The sequence below is a fragment of the Mustela putorius genome, unplaced genomic scaffold (assembly GCF_011764305.1).
Source record: "Mustela putorius furo isolate JIRA1106 unplaced genomic scaffold, ASM1176430v1.1 tig00003875_pilon_pilon_pilon, whole genome shotgun sequence".
Lineage (NCBI taxonomy): Eukaryota > Metazoa > Chordata > Mammalia > Carnivora > Mustelidae > Mustela > Mustela putorius.
Window position 1 is genome coordinate 6639605 of NW_025422026.1, and position 17260 is coordinate 6656864.

The 17260-nt window shown below is 57.0% G+C and overlaps 1 protein-coding gene across 2 annotated transcripts; it reads left to right on the plus strand.

Moving 5' to 3' along the window:
- The first annotated feature begins 828 nt into the window (after positions 1-828).
- HAPLN3 (hyaluronan and proteoglycan link protein 3) lies at positions 829-15911 on the plus strand. 2 transcript variants are annotated; one of them, XM_004763770.3, is made up of 6 exons: positions 830-982; positions 5370-5460; positions 9309-9446; positions 11950-12318; positions 13685-13987; positions 15007-15911. In XM_004763770.3, the coding sequence occupies exons 3-6, from the start codon at positions 9332-9334 to the stop codon at positions 15291-15293; spliced, it is 1074 nt and encodes a 357-aa protein (XP_004763827.1). In that variant the 5' UTR covers positions 830-982; positions 5370-5460; positions 9309-9331; the 3' UTR covers positions 15294-15911. The 2 variants fall into 2 exon arrangements, with proteins under 2 accessions (XP_004763828.1, XP_004763827.1); XM_004763771.3 differs by lacking the exon at positions 5370-5460 and having other exon boundaries at positions 829-982.
- Positions 15912-17260: the final 1349 nt, after the last annotated feature.

Consider the following 17260-nt stretch of genomic DNA (forward strand, 5'->3'; position numbering starts at 1 on the left):
GCCACAGTGTGCTCTCATGTGCTCCTGGCTTGCGTGTGACACACACACACATACACACACACACACACGCATGCGCACATGCACCCACATGCACACAGGCATTTGAAGTGTGTTTAGGAAGACTCTGGACTCAGTGACCCCATGACATGTGGCCCTTCTCCTGACTAGGGTCAAAGGACTCTAGGCTTTTCTGCTGAGGGAAACTGTCCAGCCCAGGACCCTTGTTGACCAGGGTGGAAACAAAACACCCTTTCCAAACAGAAGTCCTAGGAGGTGGTGGTGCCTGCCAGATGGCTGAACAGACAGAAGTCAGGACTCTGAGGGAGGGCCCTGCCCCTGTTGGAGCACCAGTCAGAATCCTGGTTGCCCCTGCTGGCTGCTGGGAGCACCCCTAACTTTGCCTTCCCTTCCCCCAAGACCACTGTTTCAGTGTCAGTGTCCTTGTGCCTGACCTTAGCTAACAGTCTGCCTGGGGAATCTCATGATGGCTAAACTCATGGGCAGGAGGGAGGTCACGGACCCCTGGCCTCATCTGGGCGGTAAGCACACAGAACGTTTATCCTTCCTGCTCCTGAAAGTGGGTGGCAGCCATTGCCCGCCTGCTGAGTGCTGGAGAGGGGTGCCCCCTGTTTAGTCCCACTGTTTTTGGTAAACCAGAGTGTTCCAAGGGGACCTTCCTCAATAACGCACTTCTTCCATCTCCCACTTACCCTCTGCAAGCTGTGCCAGCAACTCCTGCACATTCCCTTTACTCCCCACTAGCATCTCAGAATTGGAGCCCAAGAGCCTCCCTTTGGGCCCAGCCCTTGGATGGGAAAGGGGCGTGTGTTCCTTTAAGGGGCTGGCCCAGCGGGAACGCGGGGGGTTTGTCCGCAGCCGCTTCCTCTCAGGCGGTTCAGGGTCCCCCAAATCCGCCCGCTTTCTCGGACCCCGACAGCCCCGGGCTGGGAGCGCTGCAGCCGTCCAAGAGCCGCCTGGGGCAGTGAGTAGCTGGGGGGTGGCCGGGCTGCTGGGTCCCTCTGCGGGCCGTGTCCACCTCCTCCACCCCCGCTTTGGGTCTCCTGCGGGCCCCCACGTCTCCCGGGGCAGGGTAGGGGAAGCGCTCAGGAGGAGTGCCCTGGGCACCGCCGGGCTGTGATCGCTCCTGGGGCGCGCCCCGGGCGCAAGTTCATGGGGAGCAGCGTGGGGGCGCGGGCGAACCTGCGCGGAACCCCGGGGCGCGCCACGAGGAGGCATATCCCCAGCGAAACCCGATGCCTCCGAGACCACCGCCCGGTCCAGCCCCTTTGCCACCGGGGCCCGCCGGATCCCTGCCCGTCTCGTGCGGTCTGGGTCCTGCAACCTCCCGCGCCGTGCGCGGCGCGCCGGGCTCTGTCCCGGCATGTGTCGGGTGCTCCGGGGTCCGCGGGAGGCCGGGGGGTGGGGTGAGGGGTTGGGGACAACCCGCGGGGGCGGCAGGCGGCAGACCTGCACCCCTTGGCCTCCCCCCGCCCCCCGGCTGTCCCAGGGATGCGGGTCGGTTTCAGGCTGCGATTCGCGAGGGTTTCTGCCTTAGGGCGGCGAGACCAGAGTCGAAGAGGGAGGGAGGCCAGTAGCGCCCTGGGTGGGAGATGGGGTCGCTCGGGGAGGCATTTAGGGCCGGTGGGCAGCCAGGAAGGAAGCAGGGCGGGCGCTTGGACCCGGCTCTGTCACCAAACTCGCTGGGTGGCCCCAGCAGGCTGTGTGACCCAGCGTGGACCGTGGTGCCCAGCGCTGACCCCCCGGGGTGCCTCTGCTCTCTGCAGCAGGGGGAGGTGATTGAGAGGCGCCCTGGCCTCTCCCCCGCGGCCCCGCGTGAGCCAGCCGGCTGGAATGCTGGTAGGAAACACCTCCGGCTTTCAGTTTCCGGGGGCCGCAGGTTTCAAAAGGCGCCTGTGAAGCCTTGTCTAAACAGGGGGCACCGAAGTCTGATTCTTCCCCGGGAACCCGGGCTTGGAGAAACCTGGAGGGCAATACTGCCCCCTGCTGTTGGATGGGGGAACGCTACTCTCCGCCGCACAAATGAGGAGAGCCTGGGGGGGGGGCCATCTTCCTTCCCCCTTATTCTGCTGTGTGGACGGGTCCCGAGGCACGTGGTGCTGGGAGAAGCAAAGGGTGGGCGGCCAGGGAGACTTGAAAGTTCTCTTACCGCTGCCTGTTTACCAAAGATAAAGCCTTGGATACTTCCCTCGCCTCCATGCTCTTGGCCTCAGTTTCCCCAACTGTGAAGAGAAGGCAATGGTGACTGCTTTCTCTCCTAGGCAGTGAGAGGGGTGAAGGATCCACCGAAATAAGGGGAGACTGCACCTTTAACGTAGTAATAACTGCTCTATTTTGTGAGTGACAGCTTTGCAGACTTTCTCTCCTTTAATTTTCTGACCAGAGATATTTTCTGGATATAAGTGTTGTGACCTCCATCTGACAGATGAGGAAAGTGAAGTTCAGTGACTTGCCCTCTAATACACTGTTAGTAATTCGGGGAAACCAGAACCGAATCCTGGTGGCTAGTCTGATTCTAGAACCTGAAATCTGCCGCTATGTTCTTCTGCCAATGCGTATGAACAACGGTTTGTGGAACATCTGTTGTGTGTTGGGGCTGGACACAATTCATCGTATATAATCCTCTTCACGTCCTAGAGTGAGGTTCTAGATGAGGACAGGGAAGCACAGAGAGGTTGAGTAACTTGCTCAAGGTCACTCAGCAGGGTGCAGGTGTGTCTTGCCCAGGCAAAGCTCCAGCTGACTTGGGGAGCCTCCCATGACCCCCCCCATGGTAGCCAGGGTAGGGGAGCCCACGCTGTCCATCGCTTCCTTGAGTGGTAGTGGTTGACTTTTCGCCTAACATTCAGGATGGTCGTTTGTTTTCAACTGCAGAGCTTTCCCGTTAATCTTCTCTGGAGACCAGGAAACTTCTGTTCAGAGAAGTCAAATGAGCCAGCCAGCAAGGGGCAAATCTAATGGGACACCTTAGGCTTTGTGTGCTGCCGTGGTATCAGAGAGGCTGGGAGAGGAGAGCCAGCTTCCATCTGGCTCAGAGCCCCTGGACACTGGGCTCATCTTCAGAACTCACTTTTTTTCTTGGGACCCCTCCCTGCATTCTAAGGTTGCATGACTGCTGAGTTAACATCCAGCAAAGGGTGGTGTCGACCAGATCACACCTCTCCTGTGGGAATGGTTTGTTGGTTTTTTTTAAGGTAGGCTCCATGCTCAACATAGGGCTCGAGCTCATGACCCGAGATCAAGAGTCACACGTTCCACTGACTGAGCCAGCTAGGCACCCCTGCAGTGGTGTTAGTAAACCAGAGAGTGGGTATCCAGACTGGAGAGGGGACCAAAGTAATGAAGGAGAACAAGAGCTCTTTTGGGGCACCTGGGTGTCTCATTCGGCTAAGCGTCTGCTCTCAGCTCAGGTCATGATCCTGGGATTGAGCCCCGCATCAGCCTCCCTGCGGAGCACAGGGTCTGCTTCTCCTTCTGTACCCGACTCCCCCCCACACCATGCGCTTTCTCTAATAAATACAATCTTAAAAAAAAAAAAAAGGCAAAAAGCAAAATTTAGGGCTGTCTTTAGCTGGAAAGAAGGAGCCAGAAGGAGGACATGCCCTGGAGCTAAGGCAGGAAGAGAGCCAGAATGGTTCTTCTAGAATGTCAATCAGATTTGTGGCCATCCTCCACTGGAAACCCTCCAGTGGGCTGCGTCTGGTCCTGGGCCTCTGCCGGGGGTGGAGACATCACTTCCTGACTCCCTCCCTCTTGCTCCGCACTGGACTTCAAGCCCTTCCAGCCAAAGGCCTTTCTTTGCACTTGCTGTTCCCTCCCCTGGAATGCTTTTCCCTAGGATTCTCAGAGCCCACACCTTCAGTTGGTCCCCTTCTCAGGGAGGCCTCCCTGACCCATCCTGTCTCTGGCAGCACCTCTCCTCTGCTCAGCCTCCTCTGTCAACTTGCCACACTGGGACAACACGGATGTCCCATATCCTATTTGCTGCCTGCTTCCCTCCCTGGAATGGGAGCTCTGGCAACTTCCGATTTGGATCCCGCGGGCCGGAAACTGTGCCCGGCACGGGGCGGATGCGGGACAAGTACTTGAGGTCCTGGTTCCAGCTCCTTCATCCATCTCCTGATGAAGACCATCACTTTAGCTATGCAGCTTTGCATTTCTTTTCTGAACGATTTTATTTACTAATTTTTGAAGGGGGGAGCGCACCCGCACACGTGTGACTGTTGGGGGAGGGGCAGAGGGAGAGAATCTCAAGCAGACTCCCCGCTGAGCACGCAGAGCCAGACTTGGGGCTCGATCCCATGGCTCGGAGATGACGATCTGAGCCAAAACCGAGGGTCGATGGCCCAGCCGACTGAGCCGCCCAGGCGCCCTGCAACTTAGCATTTCCGAACCTCCGTTTCCTTGTCTGTATAAGGGGGATAAAAATTCTGACACTGTGAAACCCACAGGCAATGACATCGGTACAAATGCGCTGTTGAGCGGAAGGTGGTCTTCCTATAGGACAGATCCTTATGGGGGCTGGCTGGAGAGCTTCCAGTAGAGTCCCGCCCTTGCCATCTTGGCCACCTGACCTTCGGACAGTTGCTTCATACCCTTGTGCCTCTGTTTACCTGTGGAGGAACTGGGGAGAGTAAAATTCTGTCTGGGGTGGGGGGTGGTTCTTGGAAGGGTCAAGAGAGCTGCTGGCCATGGAAGCCCTTTAAAACCAAGGGAGTGTAGGGGGTGGGGTTTTGGAGGCTGGAAAGCGGTGCCTAGGAGCTCGCTGGAGGCTCCGGAAGGTGCTACAGTCTTTCCTGCCTCAGTGCATGTTTCTGAACAATGAAGGACCTCACCCACGACTGGGGAGAACCATGGGGGACTGAGGTCAGAGTGTCATGGAGCAGCGTTGGTCCACGGTGATCTTTCTCAACATGCTGACAATTGGACCACTAAAACAGCGTGTCTCACAAGCAAAGAGCAAACCTAAGCAAGCTGTGGATTCCTTAAGACAAATGCTGATACTCCTGCAGAAAAGCACGCATACGAAGGTCACTCCCCAGGCTCTTTGCTGTTCCGTGTTCAAAACTCAGGGACCAAGTAGTCTTGGATAATGCAGTATCTCTTCCCACCCCACTGTCCCACCTCTCGAGATCCAAACTCACACCATCTCAACACAAGGATTCCAGGGTGGGGGAGGGGTGCCTGTACGGCAGCTTCGTGCAAATTTTTCTGATAAGTGTAGGAATCCCTTGGCAAAGTTGCAAAGCCATTTCCCTTGAGTTAAAAAAAAAAAAAAATGATTGAAGAAGATGGCTCCATCTGGCTCAGATTCTTAATTTTGGTAAATCTGGTTTCTCCCGGAATCCAAGGTCCCTGAAAACCTACATCTCAGAGGAGGAAGCCCTTGACCCGGAGGTGAAGGCTGGAAAGGCTGATTGACGGGGCGCACTGGGTGCCAAGGTCAGTGGAGAGAATGCACGGTGCCGGTGTTCTTTATTGGGACTCTATTAGGTTTTGTCAATGGCTGGTTACAAAGCTGCATATGTTTTGAGTAATCTGCCCCAGCCTGATTTTCCCCCCTCACCTTATTATTTAATTGCAAAAATCTGTTTTTTCAGGCACATCTGTATCACTTTGTGGCAGAAACACCTGCATTTGCTCGTCCCAGGGAAGCCCTTTCTCACTGGAGGGCGTTTGGGCCTGATGAGCCACTGTGAGGAGGAGGCTGGGGACATGGCAGGCCGGGACCCGACCGGCCCCTTCCCTGGCACAGGCTGCGAGTGTTCAGGGACACGGCAGGACCTGTCACACCCAGCTCAGTATCAACGGCCTCTCGGTCCTGGTTCCAGACGTGGGACCTTAAGGAAGGGAAAAGAAACTCCCCTAGGAGGGCCTGCTGTGTGTGCTCTGCACACGTCACCTCTCGGAATTTGACGTGGTCGTTCTGGACTTTGGAGCTGGTTGTGGGTTCAGATCCCAACTCTGCTGTGTCCTCGCTGGGTGACCTTGGGCCGATGAGTTCATCTCTCTGCGCCCTTGGTCCTTCCAGCGGTACAGTGAAATACTAGAAGGTCCCGCCTTTGAGGCTTGTGGTCAGGAGTAAATGAGATAGTAAGTGCTCATTAAACTCAGTTGTCAGTATTTTCAGGCCAAGGAGAGCGGTCCAAGTGAGGCTCAGCTGGGTTCACAAAGAGACTCAAAATGGGGGACTTCAATATGCTAGGACTTTCTCTCATGGGGACACCGTGCACTGGGGGCAGTCCAGGGCTGGTGGACCTGGCTTTGCCGTTCAACCCATGATTTACATTTCTGAAACTCAAATGGGACCTCTGGTTGCCAGCAGGTGGAGGGGGAAAAAAATGCCAGGGAGCGGGATCCTTGTTTTTTTTTTTTTAAAGATTTTATTTATTTATTTGATAGACAGAGATCACAAGTAGGCAGAGAGGCAGGCACAGAGAGGGGGGAGCAGGCTCCCTACTGAGCAGAGAGTCCGATGGGGGGCTCGATCCCAGGACTCTGAGATCATGACCTGAGCCAAAGGCAGAGGCTTTAACCCACTGAGCCACCCAGGCGCCCCTGGGATCCCTGTTTTAATCCAAGAGCTGTGTGTGGCACGTGTTACTTCGCCCACGGCCCTTAACCAGCACGGAATCCCTCGGCTCCTCTTTGCTGCAGAGGGAGGCTGGGATCACAGCTTCGTGCTGGCTGGTCGTGCGCTTCTCCAGAACTAGGTGACTGCAGAGAGAAGTCGAGCACGTGGGTGAGACATAGCTCATGGTGAGTTTTAGGAGGTTCATTTCACACACGAGGAAACCCGCCTAGAATCACACAGCGTATCAGGGATGGAGATGGGGTTTGAACCCAGATCCTCCCATCCCCGGACTTCTGTACTAGGTTGCAGATTGTGCTGCCTGGTGGGGCTGCTCTGTGAGTGTCCCCTGGGGGTTTCTTTTGCCAAGAAGCGAGAGCTCAGAAGGGCCTCGTCCTACAGCCGTGCTCGGCACAAAGGGGGCTTTGGGGCTCAGATCTCCCTCAAGAGGCCTACAAGAGTAGCAGATTCCCGAATCTGCTTTTTCTTTCTTTTTTTTTTTTTTTTTTTAAGATTTTATTTATTTATTTGACAGAGAGAGATCACAAGTAGACGGAGAGGCAGGCAGAGAGAGAGAGAAAGGGAAGCAGGCTCCCTGCTGAGCAGAGAGCCCGATGCGGGACTCGATCCCAGGACCCTGAGATCATGACCTGAGCCGAAGGCAGCGGCTCAACCCACTGAGCCACCCAGGTGCCCCCGAATCTGCTTTTTCTCCAGCAAGGGCTCCTCACTGTCCTGGAAGCAAGAAGGTTCCCTGCTGAATCCCACAGCCCTTCCTTGCAGATTCCATGCTTTCCTTGTTTTCTTTTTAAAGATTTTACTTAGAGAGAGAGAGAGACGGAGTACGAGCTGGGGCAGAGGGGGGTGGGAGTGGGGAGAGCGAGAAGAACAAAGCAGACCCCCCTGCGGGGGCTGCATCCCACGACCCCAAGACCATGACCCGAGCCAAAGACAGATGCTTAAGTGACTGAGCCGCCCAGGTGCCCCATTTCTTTTTCTTTTCTTCCCCCCCCCCCCCGCTCTGGTCTCTTTTTGCTGTTCTCCCGCATTCTGGTCTCCGTACAACAGGCATTCACGGGGCCGCAGCCTTGCAATCATAGCAAAGGGGCAGTTCTCATGTTCTGCTTTGTCCATTTCAAATTATCCCCTCAGCCTGTTCCCACACTGCCACATGATAATCACGGTCGGACTTCCAGATGCCCGCTGCGCCCTGGCCTTGCCGCCCCACTGTCCGCCTTCAGCACGGGCCCCGGACGGGGGCTTCTGACCTTGTGGCTCCTCTGCTTATGGCCGTTCCTGGCACCCTAGGACTTTTGGGACCAAGGCAAGAGGGGAAATCCTGGTCTGGAGACCGAAGGGCATCTAGATGCTGGGCCTGCTGACCCCTCTCACCACCTCTGCCCTGGATCCTGGTGGTTCCAATAAAAAAGCTTTAATGAGGAAGAACCGGTTGACTTCTAGAGAAGGGGGTGGGGGGCAACCCACCAGGGAGTGGAAGACACAGATACAAGCAAGTTCCCTACCCCCAGCCTGGGTGGGGCTGCGGGAAGGGGAGGAAACGGGTTACACACCCCAGGAGAGCAAGTGCTGGAGAGAGGAGCCCACAGCAGGGCTGTGGTCACAAGGCAGCTTCTCCTTCCTCCTGTCCCTCTGCTGTGGCTGCCTCCCGTTGGCCGAATCCTGCTGGAAGCCAGAGGCCAGGACCCCAGAGAAGCTTCACAGCGACCAGTGCAGGGCAGAGAAAAGCACAAATGGAGAACTTAGAGCACATTGCCAGGCCCCCACGGGGTTCTCTTTGGCCTCTGAGCCTTTGCATTTGCCGGGCCCCTGCTGGGCACACCCCAGCGTCCTTTCCACCTAGCTGACTCCCGTGTCTTCAGTCTCTTTTCCTGCTCCTTGTCTCTCCCTCACCTCTGCATTCCCCACATAGCATCCAGACTTCCGCCCGTGACTCTACCCCGTCTTGGCACTGAGTTCCTCCAAGGCTGCCGGTCTTTTAAATCAAGGGCTCAGCAAATGGTTAGCGAGGGGGCGGGGGGAGGTGAGGGATGCACTATTAGCCTTGGGCGCAAAATACACCGGGGAGGAGGGTCTGTGTGCACCCAAAGCCCTTGGTCGTCAAGATGTAATATTTAATGCAATATTTAAAAAACAACCCAACAAACAAACTACAGCCCAAGGCCTTGTTGCCTATTTCATGTGCATGTCCACCGAAACTGGGATGTCCCCCAGAAGTGCTCACCTTGACTCAGGATAGGAAATAAATCTGTGGGGTCCCCGTTACCCCCCAGCAGCGGCTCAGGACTGAGACAAAAGCTGGACAATGCAGGACTCCCCTCACTAAACATGAATTCACCGAGATTTTCAGTCTAGTCGAGGCTCTTCGGTGCTCACAACTTTCAGATCCAATCGTGCCGTCTGAAAACTATCGATCCTGTCCCATCGTCCTGTGTAATTTTCTCCGCGGACTCCATGCTTCCTCCTCACTCCTCCCTAGGCTTTGCTGACTTGCTTCTGGCCCATCTGGCCTGGGGGGTGGGTGCAGTCCCTCGAGGGCAGGGACCTGGGCTCGCTCCCCTTTGTCTTCTCGCTCCGAGGACACGGTGTGATGATCCGTAATTGCCAGCTGAGCGAGTGAACAAGTGGATGCCGTGATGCAGGGGTCCCCGGGCCCCAGCAGCAGGCTTCTCTCATTGGCTTGTTTCTCTTCTCTTCCCAGCCTGCCCCGGACACCCTGGCGCCATGGGCCCACTGCTCCTGGTCCTGCTGTACCCGCTGTCCTGCGTGTCCGGGCTGCCTTTCTACAATGGCTTCTACTACTCCAACAATCCCAGCTCCTGGAACAGCCACGGCGAAGGTGCGGCCTCTTGGCTCTGGCTCTATGCCTTGCCCCGGTGAACGGGATCTCTCTGGGCTCCTGCTGGGATAAGGAGGCTCCAGTCTGGGACAGGGGACAGGGCGTGGAGCCTGCTGCCTCTTCCCTCTCTAGGTCCTGAAGCAGACCAGGCGCATTTCTAAGACAAGGCCAGGGACGGTCCACTTACTCTGTGTTTGCTGGTCCCTTGGGCTTGGAGCGCGTCAGAGCCGAGTGCACTTAAAGACAATCATCTGTGTGCTTCTGGACCCTGCCGGTTTTCCGAGATCCAACTTAAGTGGATCTCCCCTATTGTCCCCAGGGGAAAAGGGGTTTGAGATTAGAGAGATATGTGTCTGAATCTTAATTTTGCCATTTTGTACCTAAACAGCTTTGGGCAGGTGACTTTTTTTAGGTGGGGGAGAGGCAGAGGGAGAGAGAATCATCAGCAGGCTCCGTGCTCAGCACAGAGCCCGACTCAGGGTTTGATCTCACAACCCTGAGATCACGACCTGAGCCAAAATCAAGAGTCAGATGCTTGACAGACTGAGGCCCCCCCGCCAGGCGCCTCTGGGCAGGTGACTTTTTAGTTAGCAGCTGTGTACCTACTATCCGCCAGGCACGCTTCTCGGTGCCGTCCGTACGCTGCCTCATACAATCCTCAAAAAACCCTGGCGTAGCAGCAAGGTTGACAACCAGCGCTGTGAGGGCACCCGCTACCCCACGCTGATGGGCAGCCCCGAAAGCGAATATTGTGGATTATTTCATTTCCTAGATGAGGAAACCGAAGCTCACAGGGTTGAGCCAGCCTCCCAGGGCCCACGGATCCTAAGAACCTTCCCTGAGATTTGTCTGTGGCAGGACTGGGGACCCAGCCCCCCCCGGTCGTGCCATGAGCCTCCCTCAGGCTCTAGGGGAACACGCAATCCTCACCTCTCCCTGTGCCCCATGGCCGTTGATGGACCCGAACTTGTGTCTGTGTCGCTCCAATCTAAGTCTTCGGGGTCGCGTCTCCCTCGGCCCCCTTCTAAGAAGACACGTGTGACTGCAATCTCTAATCCCGGCTCCTCTCTTTCCCGTAGAAGGCAGCTCCCACAGGTGCCAGGAATTAGGACCCGGCTCTCACCCTCCTAGTCCCCCAGAGTTCGTGAGACAATTGCAACTTTACTGAGATTCAAGGAAACTTAAAAATTTACACCTTCTACTCATCCTGTTACGGCTTTCCCTTCCGGCCCTGAATATGTGCGCGCAAAATCACCAATAATCCCCCCCCACACCTGGGGGCACCGTTGCTAACATGTCCGGTGGGTTCCTCTCGCCTTCGAGAGACGATCGAGAAAATTCTTTTTCTCCTCCTGCTCTACATGTGGGCTTGGGAGTCTTCCTGCTACTTCATAGAATACAGTGTTTTTCCAAGGTTAAGCAGTGTCAGCTCTGTGTTTATTCGTACCCAGGAGGCCTGCTGGTATATATGTATAGGATTAGAGGTACATTGTCTCCATGAGAAGCCCCGACCTCCTGTCACCTGCACTTCTAGGCGTTTGGGGAGCATCAGGGAGAACAGTTGGACAGAAAGTGAAGGGCAGGGACACCTGGGTGGCTCAGTGGGTTAAGCCGCTGCCTTCGGCTCGGGTCATGATCTCAGGGTCCTGGGATCGAGTCTCGCATCGGGCTCTCTGCTCAGCAGGGAGCCTGCTTCCCTCTCTCTCTCTCTGCCTGCCTCTCCGACTACTTGTGATTTCTCTCTGTCAAATAAATAAATAAAATCTTAAAAAAAAAAAAAAAGAAAGAAAGTGAAGGGCAGGCTGTGCTCTCCCGCGGCCACCGTGGTGGCTCCCTCAGGGAGAGCTGTGTCCTCACCAGCCGCCTGAGAAGGAGGTGCTCTGGTGCCTGCTCTATCAGGTAGCTTCTTGGGCACAACAAACTGAGCAGTTTAAGGCAACAGTCATTTTTAGTGGTTTTTTGGTTTTCTTTTTTTTTCTTTTTTTGGTTGTTGTTTTGGCTCGTGATTCCAAGGGTCAGCATTCTGGGCTGGCATCCACATCCTTGGTCCCGGCTGTGCTCACTCCGTTGACTGTGCCTGCAGTCGGTAAGACAGGTCAGCTGGGAGCTGGTTGGCCTAGGATGGCCCCAGCTGTGAGGGCTTGTCTCTGCTCCCCGTGGGCTCTCCCTCTCCAGCAGGTACACCCAGGTTCATTTTCATGGGGGTTGGCAAGGTTCCGGGGAAAGAGTGGACCCAGGCTGAGAGCAGGCACAGGGGAATAGTCACTTCCGTCACGTTCCTGTGGTCAGAGCGAGTGGCACGGCCAGCAGGGATTTAAGGGGGAGGGGAAATGACGTCACCTCCTGATAGGAGACCCAAAGCCGCAGTGCAGAGTGCGAGGGACGGGGAGGAGCGAAGCATTACGGCCATTCCTGCAAGGTGTGACTCCCGAGGCTGGGGCGGTCCTCGCAGGGGCACGGGTGGGCTGGAGCAGGCCCCATTGGCACCCCACCTCTCTCCCAGGCATCTTCAATGGGGTGAAGCTGGTGGTAGAGACGCCCGAGGAGACCCTGTTCTCCCACCCGGGGGCCAACGTGACCCTGCCCTGCCGCTACCACTACGAGCCAGCCCCGCTGTCCCCGAGGCCCGTGCGTGTCAAATGGTGGAAGCTGTCGGAGAATGGGTCCCCCGAGCTGGATGTGCTCGTGGCCATCGGGCTGAGGCACCGCACCTTTGGGGACTACCGAGGCCGGGTACACCTGCGGGAGGATGGGGAGCGAGAAGCGTCGCTGCAGATCCGGGACGTGCGGCTGGAGGACTCCGGGCGCTACCGCTGTGAGGTCATCGACGGGCTGGAGGACGAGAGCGGCCTGGTGGAGCTGGAGCTGCGGGGTGAGGCCCTGGTGGGCGGGCAGGGGGGTCGTGGGGGCCCGGGCCACGGGGAGAGGGCCCCGAGAAACCGTCTAGAACTCTGTGCCTTAGACAGACACACAGTCCTCAAAACCACCCCACGGGGAAGCTACTGCTGTCATCGTCCCCATTGTACAGATGAGGAAACAGAGGCACAGGGAGGCCAGATAAGGAAACAGAGGCACAGCTGAGGCTCCGGTGGGGGGTTGTAAGTGGCACAAACCAAGGAGGCCGCCCCGTGTGAGTGGCAGGAGTGGTGGGCACTGGGGCCACGCGGCTGAGCCTTGTCCTGTCCCATGGGAGTGCCCTCCCTACTCAGGCCCAGAAGCAGACCCCACACAGCCAGGTTTTCTGACTTGACGAGAGAAGCATATACTTTCATGCAAAATCTCTGAATTTTTCTGTAAAATCTTCTAATGAAACAAAAAAAAGCAAGAGTCACAACTCTGTTATGTGCAAACCATCCAGAGCTCGCACGCCAGACCTTGTGTGTACGTTCCCCGGGGACAATCTCTAGGGACAGTTACCCTCTCTGTCCCTAGGACGGGCTATGTGTCCCCATACCTCTCCTACCTGGGAGGGAGGCAGCTGGGAAGCATAGAGGACCGTGTTCTGGCTCCACACCCGGCCCGCCCCAGCTGTGGCACCCTGGGTGGCTGCCCCATCTCCTCGGAGCTCCGTCCCCTCCAGTGTGAAACGAGGGCCTCCTCCACCTCCTTGAGAGGAGATGAGGATAAAAGGCAAGTCAGGGACCTTTCCCATCAGCATCCCATCAGCATCCCGGTCTAGTCCAGATGGTGGCCAGTGGGGTCAGACTCCGCACCGCTGACGTTGGGTATGACAGGGAGGGAGGTCCGTGTGGTTAGGGGATAGTCCCCTGCCAGCTCCCAACCTGCTCACTGTGTCCTCATGTGATGGAAGGGGTGTGCGACCTCTGTGCGGTCTCATAGAGGGACACTGGTCTCATTCACGAGAGCTCTACCCTCATGACCTCAGTCCCTCCTTGGCCCTACCTCCAGAGACCATCCCATTAGGCCTTGGGATTTCAACAGAAAGTAGGGGGACACACCGAGACCACGGCACTGGGGCTCTTTCAGCAGCCCTGCAAATTCGGGGCTATGTCCGTTCTATAGGTGGGGACATTAATTGCCTGAGTCCTTTGTGACCTTCATGAGCTAGTCTGTGTTTCCTGAGTACCACCGTGTAGCGGCCCAGTCCTAGGAGGGCGGCAGGAAGCAGACGTAGACTCTGCTTCAGACCCGGACGTGGAGTGGGGATGCAGGAACTGGAGTCTCCAGCCCGCCGGGCCCCTGCGCACCCCTCAGGCCCCTCTTTCCTCCCTCCCCAGGTGTGGTCTTTCCCTACCAACACCCCCGAGGACGCTACCAGCTCAACTTCCACGAGGCTCAGCGGGCGTGCGAGGAGCAGGACGCAGTGGTGGCCTCCTTTGAGCAGTTGTTCCGGGCCTGGGAGGAGGGCCTGGACTGCTGCAATGCCGGCTGGCTGCAGGACGCCTCGGTGCAGTACCCCATCGCACGAGCCCGGCAGCCCTGCGGCGGCCTGGGCCTGGCCCCCGGCGTGCGCAGTTACGGCCCGCGTCACCACCGCCGGCACCGCTATGATGCCTTCTGCTTCGCTCCTGCCCTCAGGGGTGAGTACGTGGGCCCGGGCTGGGAGGGCAGCCTCTGGGGAGCCTTGGGACCCCTCTGCCCGCACTGCCAGCACCTTACCTGGAAGTCTGGAGTCCTGCAGGGCTGGAAGTCACGTCTGGCTGAGTTTGAGGGCTTTGCTGCTGTTTCACGCCCACCACTGGTTTCCTTGGTCCTCGGACCTTTTCTGAGAGCCTCCTGTGTGCTGGAGCCACACTAGGGCACCCCAGACAAACAGAGCACGGTCTGTCCTCACGAAGGGAATCATTTCATGGCAAGATCAACAAATAAAAACAGAAACTGGTTTGTTGTCACATCACAAGCATTCAGAGAAGTGTCCGGCACCTAGGTACCCAGTAAATGATTTTTTTAAAGATTTTATTTTATTTTTTTAAAGATTTTATTTATTTATTTGTCAGAGAGAGAGAGAGCACAGGCAGAGTGGCAGGCAGAGTCAGAGGGAGAGGCAGGCTCCCTGCAGGGCAAGGAGCCCGATGTGGGACTCGATCCCAGGACGCTGGGATCATGACCTGAGCCGAAGGCAGCTGCTTAACCAACTGAGCCACCCAGGCGTCCCTAAAGATTTTATTTTTAAGTCACCTCTACACCCAACATGGGGCTCGAACCCACAACCCCAAGATCAAGAGTCACACGCTCCACCCACCGAGCCAGGCAGGCACCCCGGAGACTCAGTAAATGACTGGGTGAGCGAGAGGCTCTGATTGGAGCAACTAGGGGTGGCACCGGCTCAGGGTGCAGTTAGGGAAGGGAGAAGCGGAGTACAGATGTGGTGGGAGGGACCCTGGCGCTCTGGCAGGTGGGATGGAACCCTCAGGGAGGGGGTCAGAATTCGAAGGTACCTCCCCAAAGGACACACGGTCAGTGCCCGCAGCCTCTTGGTTCCCTGGGTTCATTGCCAGGTCTGTCTGAGGACATCTGACGGGTGGGCGTTTCTGCGGGCCCCACTGTCCTCTCGGGCTGCCCCCCTCCTGCCCAGCCCTCACGCCCCACTTTCCCACAGGGCAGGTGTACTACCTGGAACTCCCTGAGAAGCTGACCCTGGCCGAGGCAAAGGAGGCGTGTCGGGAAGACGGCGCCCACATTGCCAAGGTGGGCCAGCTCTTTGCCGCCTGGAAGTTCCGTGGCCTGGACCGCTGTGATGCCGGCTGGCTGGCGGATGGCAGTGCCCGCTACCCCGTGGTTCACCCGCGTCCCAACTGCGGGCCCCTGGAGCCCGGCGTCCGAAGCTTCGGCTTCCCGGACCCGCAGAGCCGCAAGTATGGCGTGTATTGCTACCGTCGGCGCTAGTCCCGGGAGGGGTTGCCCCGCTCTGCCCTGTCCCGTCTCACGCTGTATTTATTGAGGGGGTGATTTTCTCGTGTGGATTGGGGCAATTTTTGTATTGTTTTTATACTTCACAAGTGAAATTTTTTTAATTACTTTTTTTTTTTTTTTTTTTTTGTAAATCCAACATTGCAAATCCTCCCTTTGTTCGGGTGGATACCCCAAGGCTCCCTGTTTCCTGGAAGCCCTCTGCCCCTCTCCTCCAGGCCAGTGGAGGTTTGTGGGCTCACAAGGGCTCTCTAGCGTCACCGAGCGCTACCCAGAGCGTACGATGACGCGTGGTGGCTGCAGCGCCCCCCCCACCTCAGCGTGGGGGAGGGCGAGGGTGTCCAGGGGGCCCTGGAGCTGGGCATCGTGGCCTCCTGCCTCTTCCTCCCCCTCTGCAGAGCTGCTGGCCCAAGTCAGCATGGCTGAGGAGCTAGCGCTAGAAGCGGGTCCCCAGGCTTCTGCATGAAGTCCCAGGAAAGGGAGAAATTTCTCTCTCAAAAAGTCTGTATTTTGTTCCCCTTTTCCCCTCCTCAGGGAGTGGTCCTCAGGGGTGTGTGCTCTCTTTGGACAGTAAATGGTGCTGTGACCCCCGTCCTTCTGTCCAGCTCTCTGCCTCATTCAGTCCTGGTGCGCACACAGCTCCTTATCCAGGGAGAGTGGGGGGCAGCACTATTTCAGGGAGCTCTGTGGGCTGCACCTTCTGGCCCCATGGTTCTGGTTTGCCCACCCTGTGGCTCCATGCCCTGGGCGCTGGCCCAGCTGCTGGAGCTCCGGCCTGCTTTTCCACCGTCTCCACTCCCGGGCTGCATGTCAGTGGGGGTCCAGAAGAGAAGGATGCGCCTCTCAGGACACAGAGGAGGCTGTGTTCCCCGCCACCCGCCCAAATAGGATCTTGGAGACCAGCCCTCTCTGTGTCTCACCCTATTCCCCCGACTCCCACCCCAGCTTCAGGAAAGCAGGCCTGCCTCTGCCTAGGCACCTGTCTGCCACTCTCACTAGGTTATGGAGTCTGTTCCGCACGTGGGCCCATGCTTCTCAAAGCGTGGCCAGGCAGCACCCCTTGGGAATTATTAGAACTGCCAGTTTCTGGACCCCACCTCAGACCGGCCACGGGAGAAACTCTGTGTTATCACAGACGCTCTTGATTCTGATCCAGGTTTGAAAACCACAGATGTCGTAGTGCTCCCAACTGATCAGCTAATCACTTACACAGTTACTGAGCCCCTTCTATGTGACCGTCATTTACTTCTGTCCACTCGTGGTTTCCAGACTCTTGGGTAATCTGGACACGTGTGTATGTTCACCTACAAATACTCACCCACACGAACACACGCCTGAAAAGATACCAGCAAACTCACAGCAGCACGCACTAACCAGCGCCCAGACTCCTTCCCAAACACCGACGCAGGGGCCCACTGAGCAACTGAGCCGAGCAGGGGGCCCCCATCTGGCCTCCTAAGGAGCAGGCTTGGCAGGGGACCGTCCCCTGCCTCCACTCAAGGTCTCCTGAGGGAATCCATAAGCCATTGTAATCGCTTTTGTTGATATCCTATAGCCTCCTTGAGGGCAGGACGCCCAGACTTTTTGGCTAGTGGCCAGCGAACTAGCTAAGCACAGATACGTGTAGGCAAGAAGCCCTGTTCCCAGGCTGTCTGCGGCTGCTTCTGTTCCCTCCTCTCAATCCTGATGGGCCTCTGCTCTTGACACGCTCTACCAAGCATCTCCTAGGGGAGCAGTGTGCGATCAAAGAACCAAACTATGCAAAGTAACCGGATGTCCCATTTGAGTGGGCCTTGACAGTAAATGCATGTGCACGCACACATCCACCCCCACCCCCACCCCCACGGTCCATCAAAAGCACAGGTACCCTCACAGTAACAGAGTGCAACAGGTGTGACTGTTCCAGGCTTCGTGAACAGACAACATTCACCCAATTTGGGATC

What these genes read in the sequence shown, in the direction of transcription:
- HAPLN3 (XM_004763771.3), top strand. Translation starts at nt 9,332, where the DNA reads ATGGGCCCACTGCTCCTGGTCCTGCTGTACCCGCTGTCCTGCGTGTCC. An exon ending in CTGGAACAGCCACGGCGAAG is followed by an intron (nt 9,447 to 11,949) that starts GTGCGGCCTCTT and finishes CCTCTCTCCCAG; the next exon opens with GCATCTTCAATGGGGTGAAG. An exon ending in CTTCGCTCCTGCCCTCAGGG is followed by an intron (nt 13,988 to 15,006) that starts GTGAGTACGTGG and finishes ACTTTCCCACAG; the next exon opens with GGCAGGTGTACTACCTGGAA.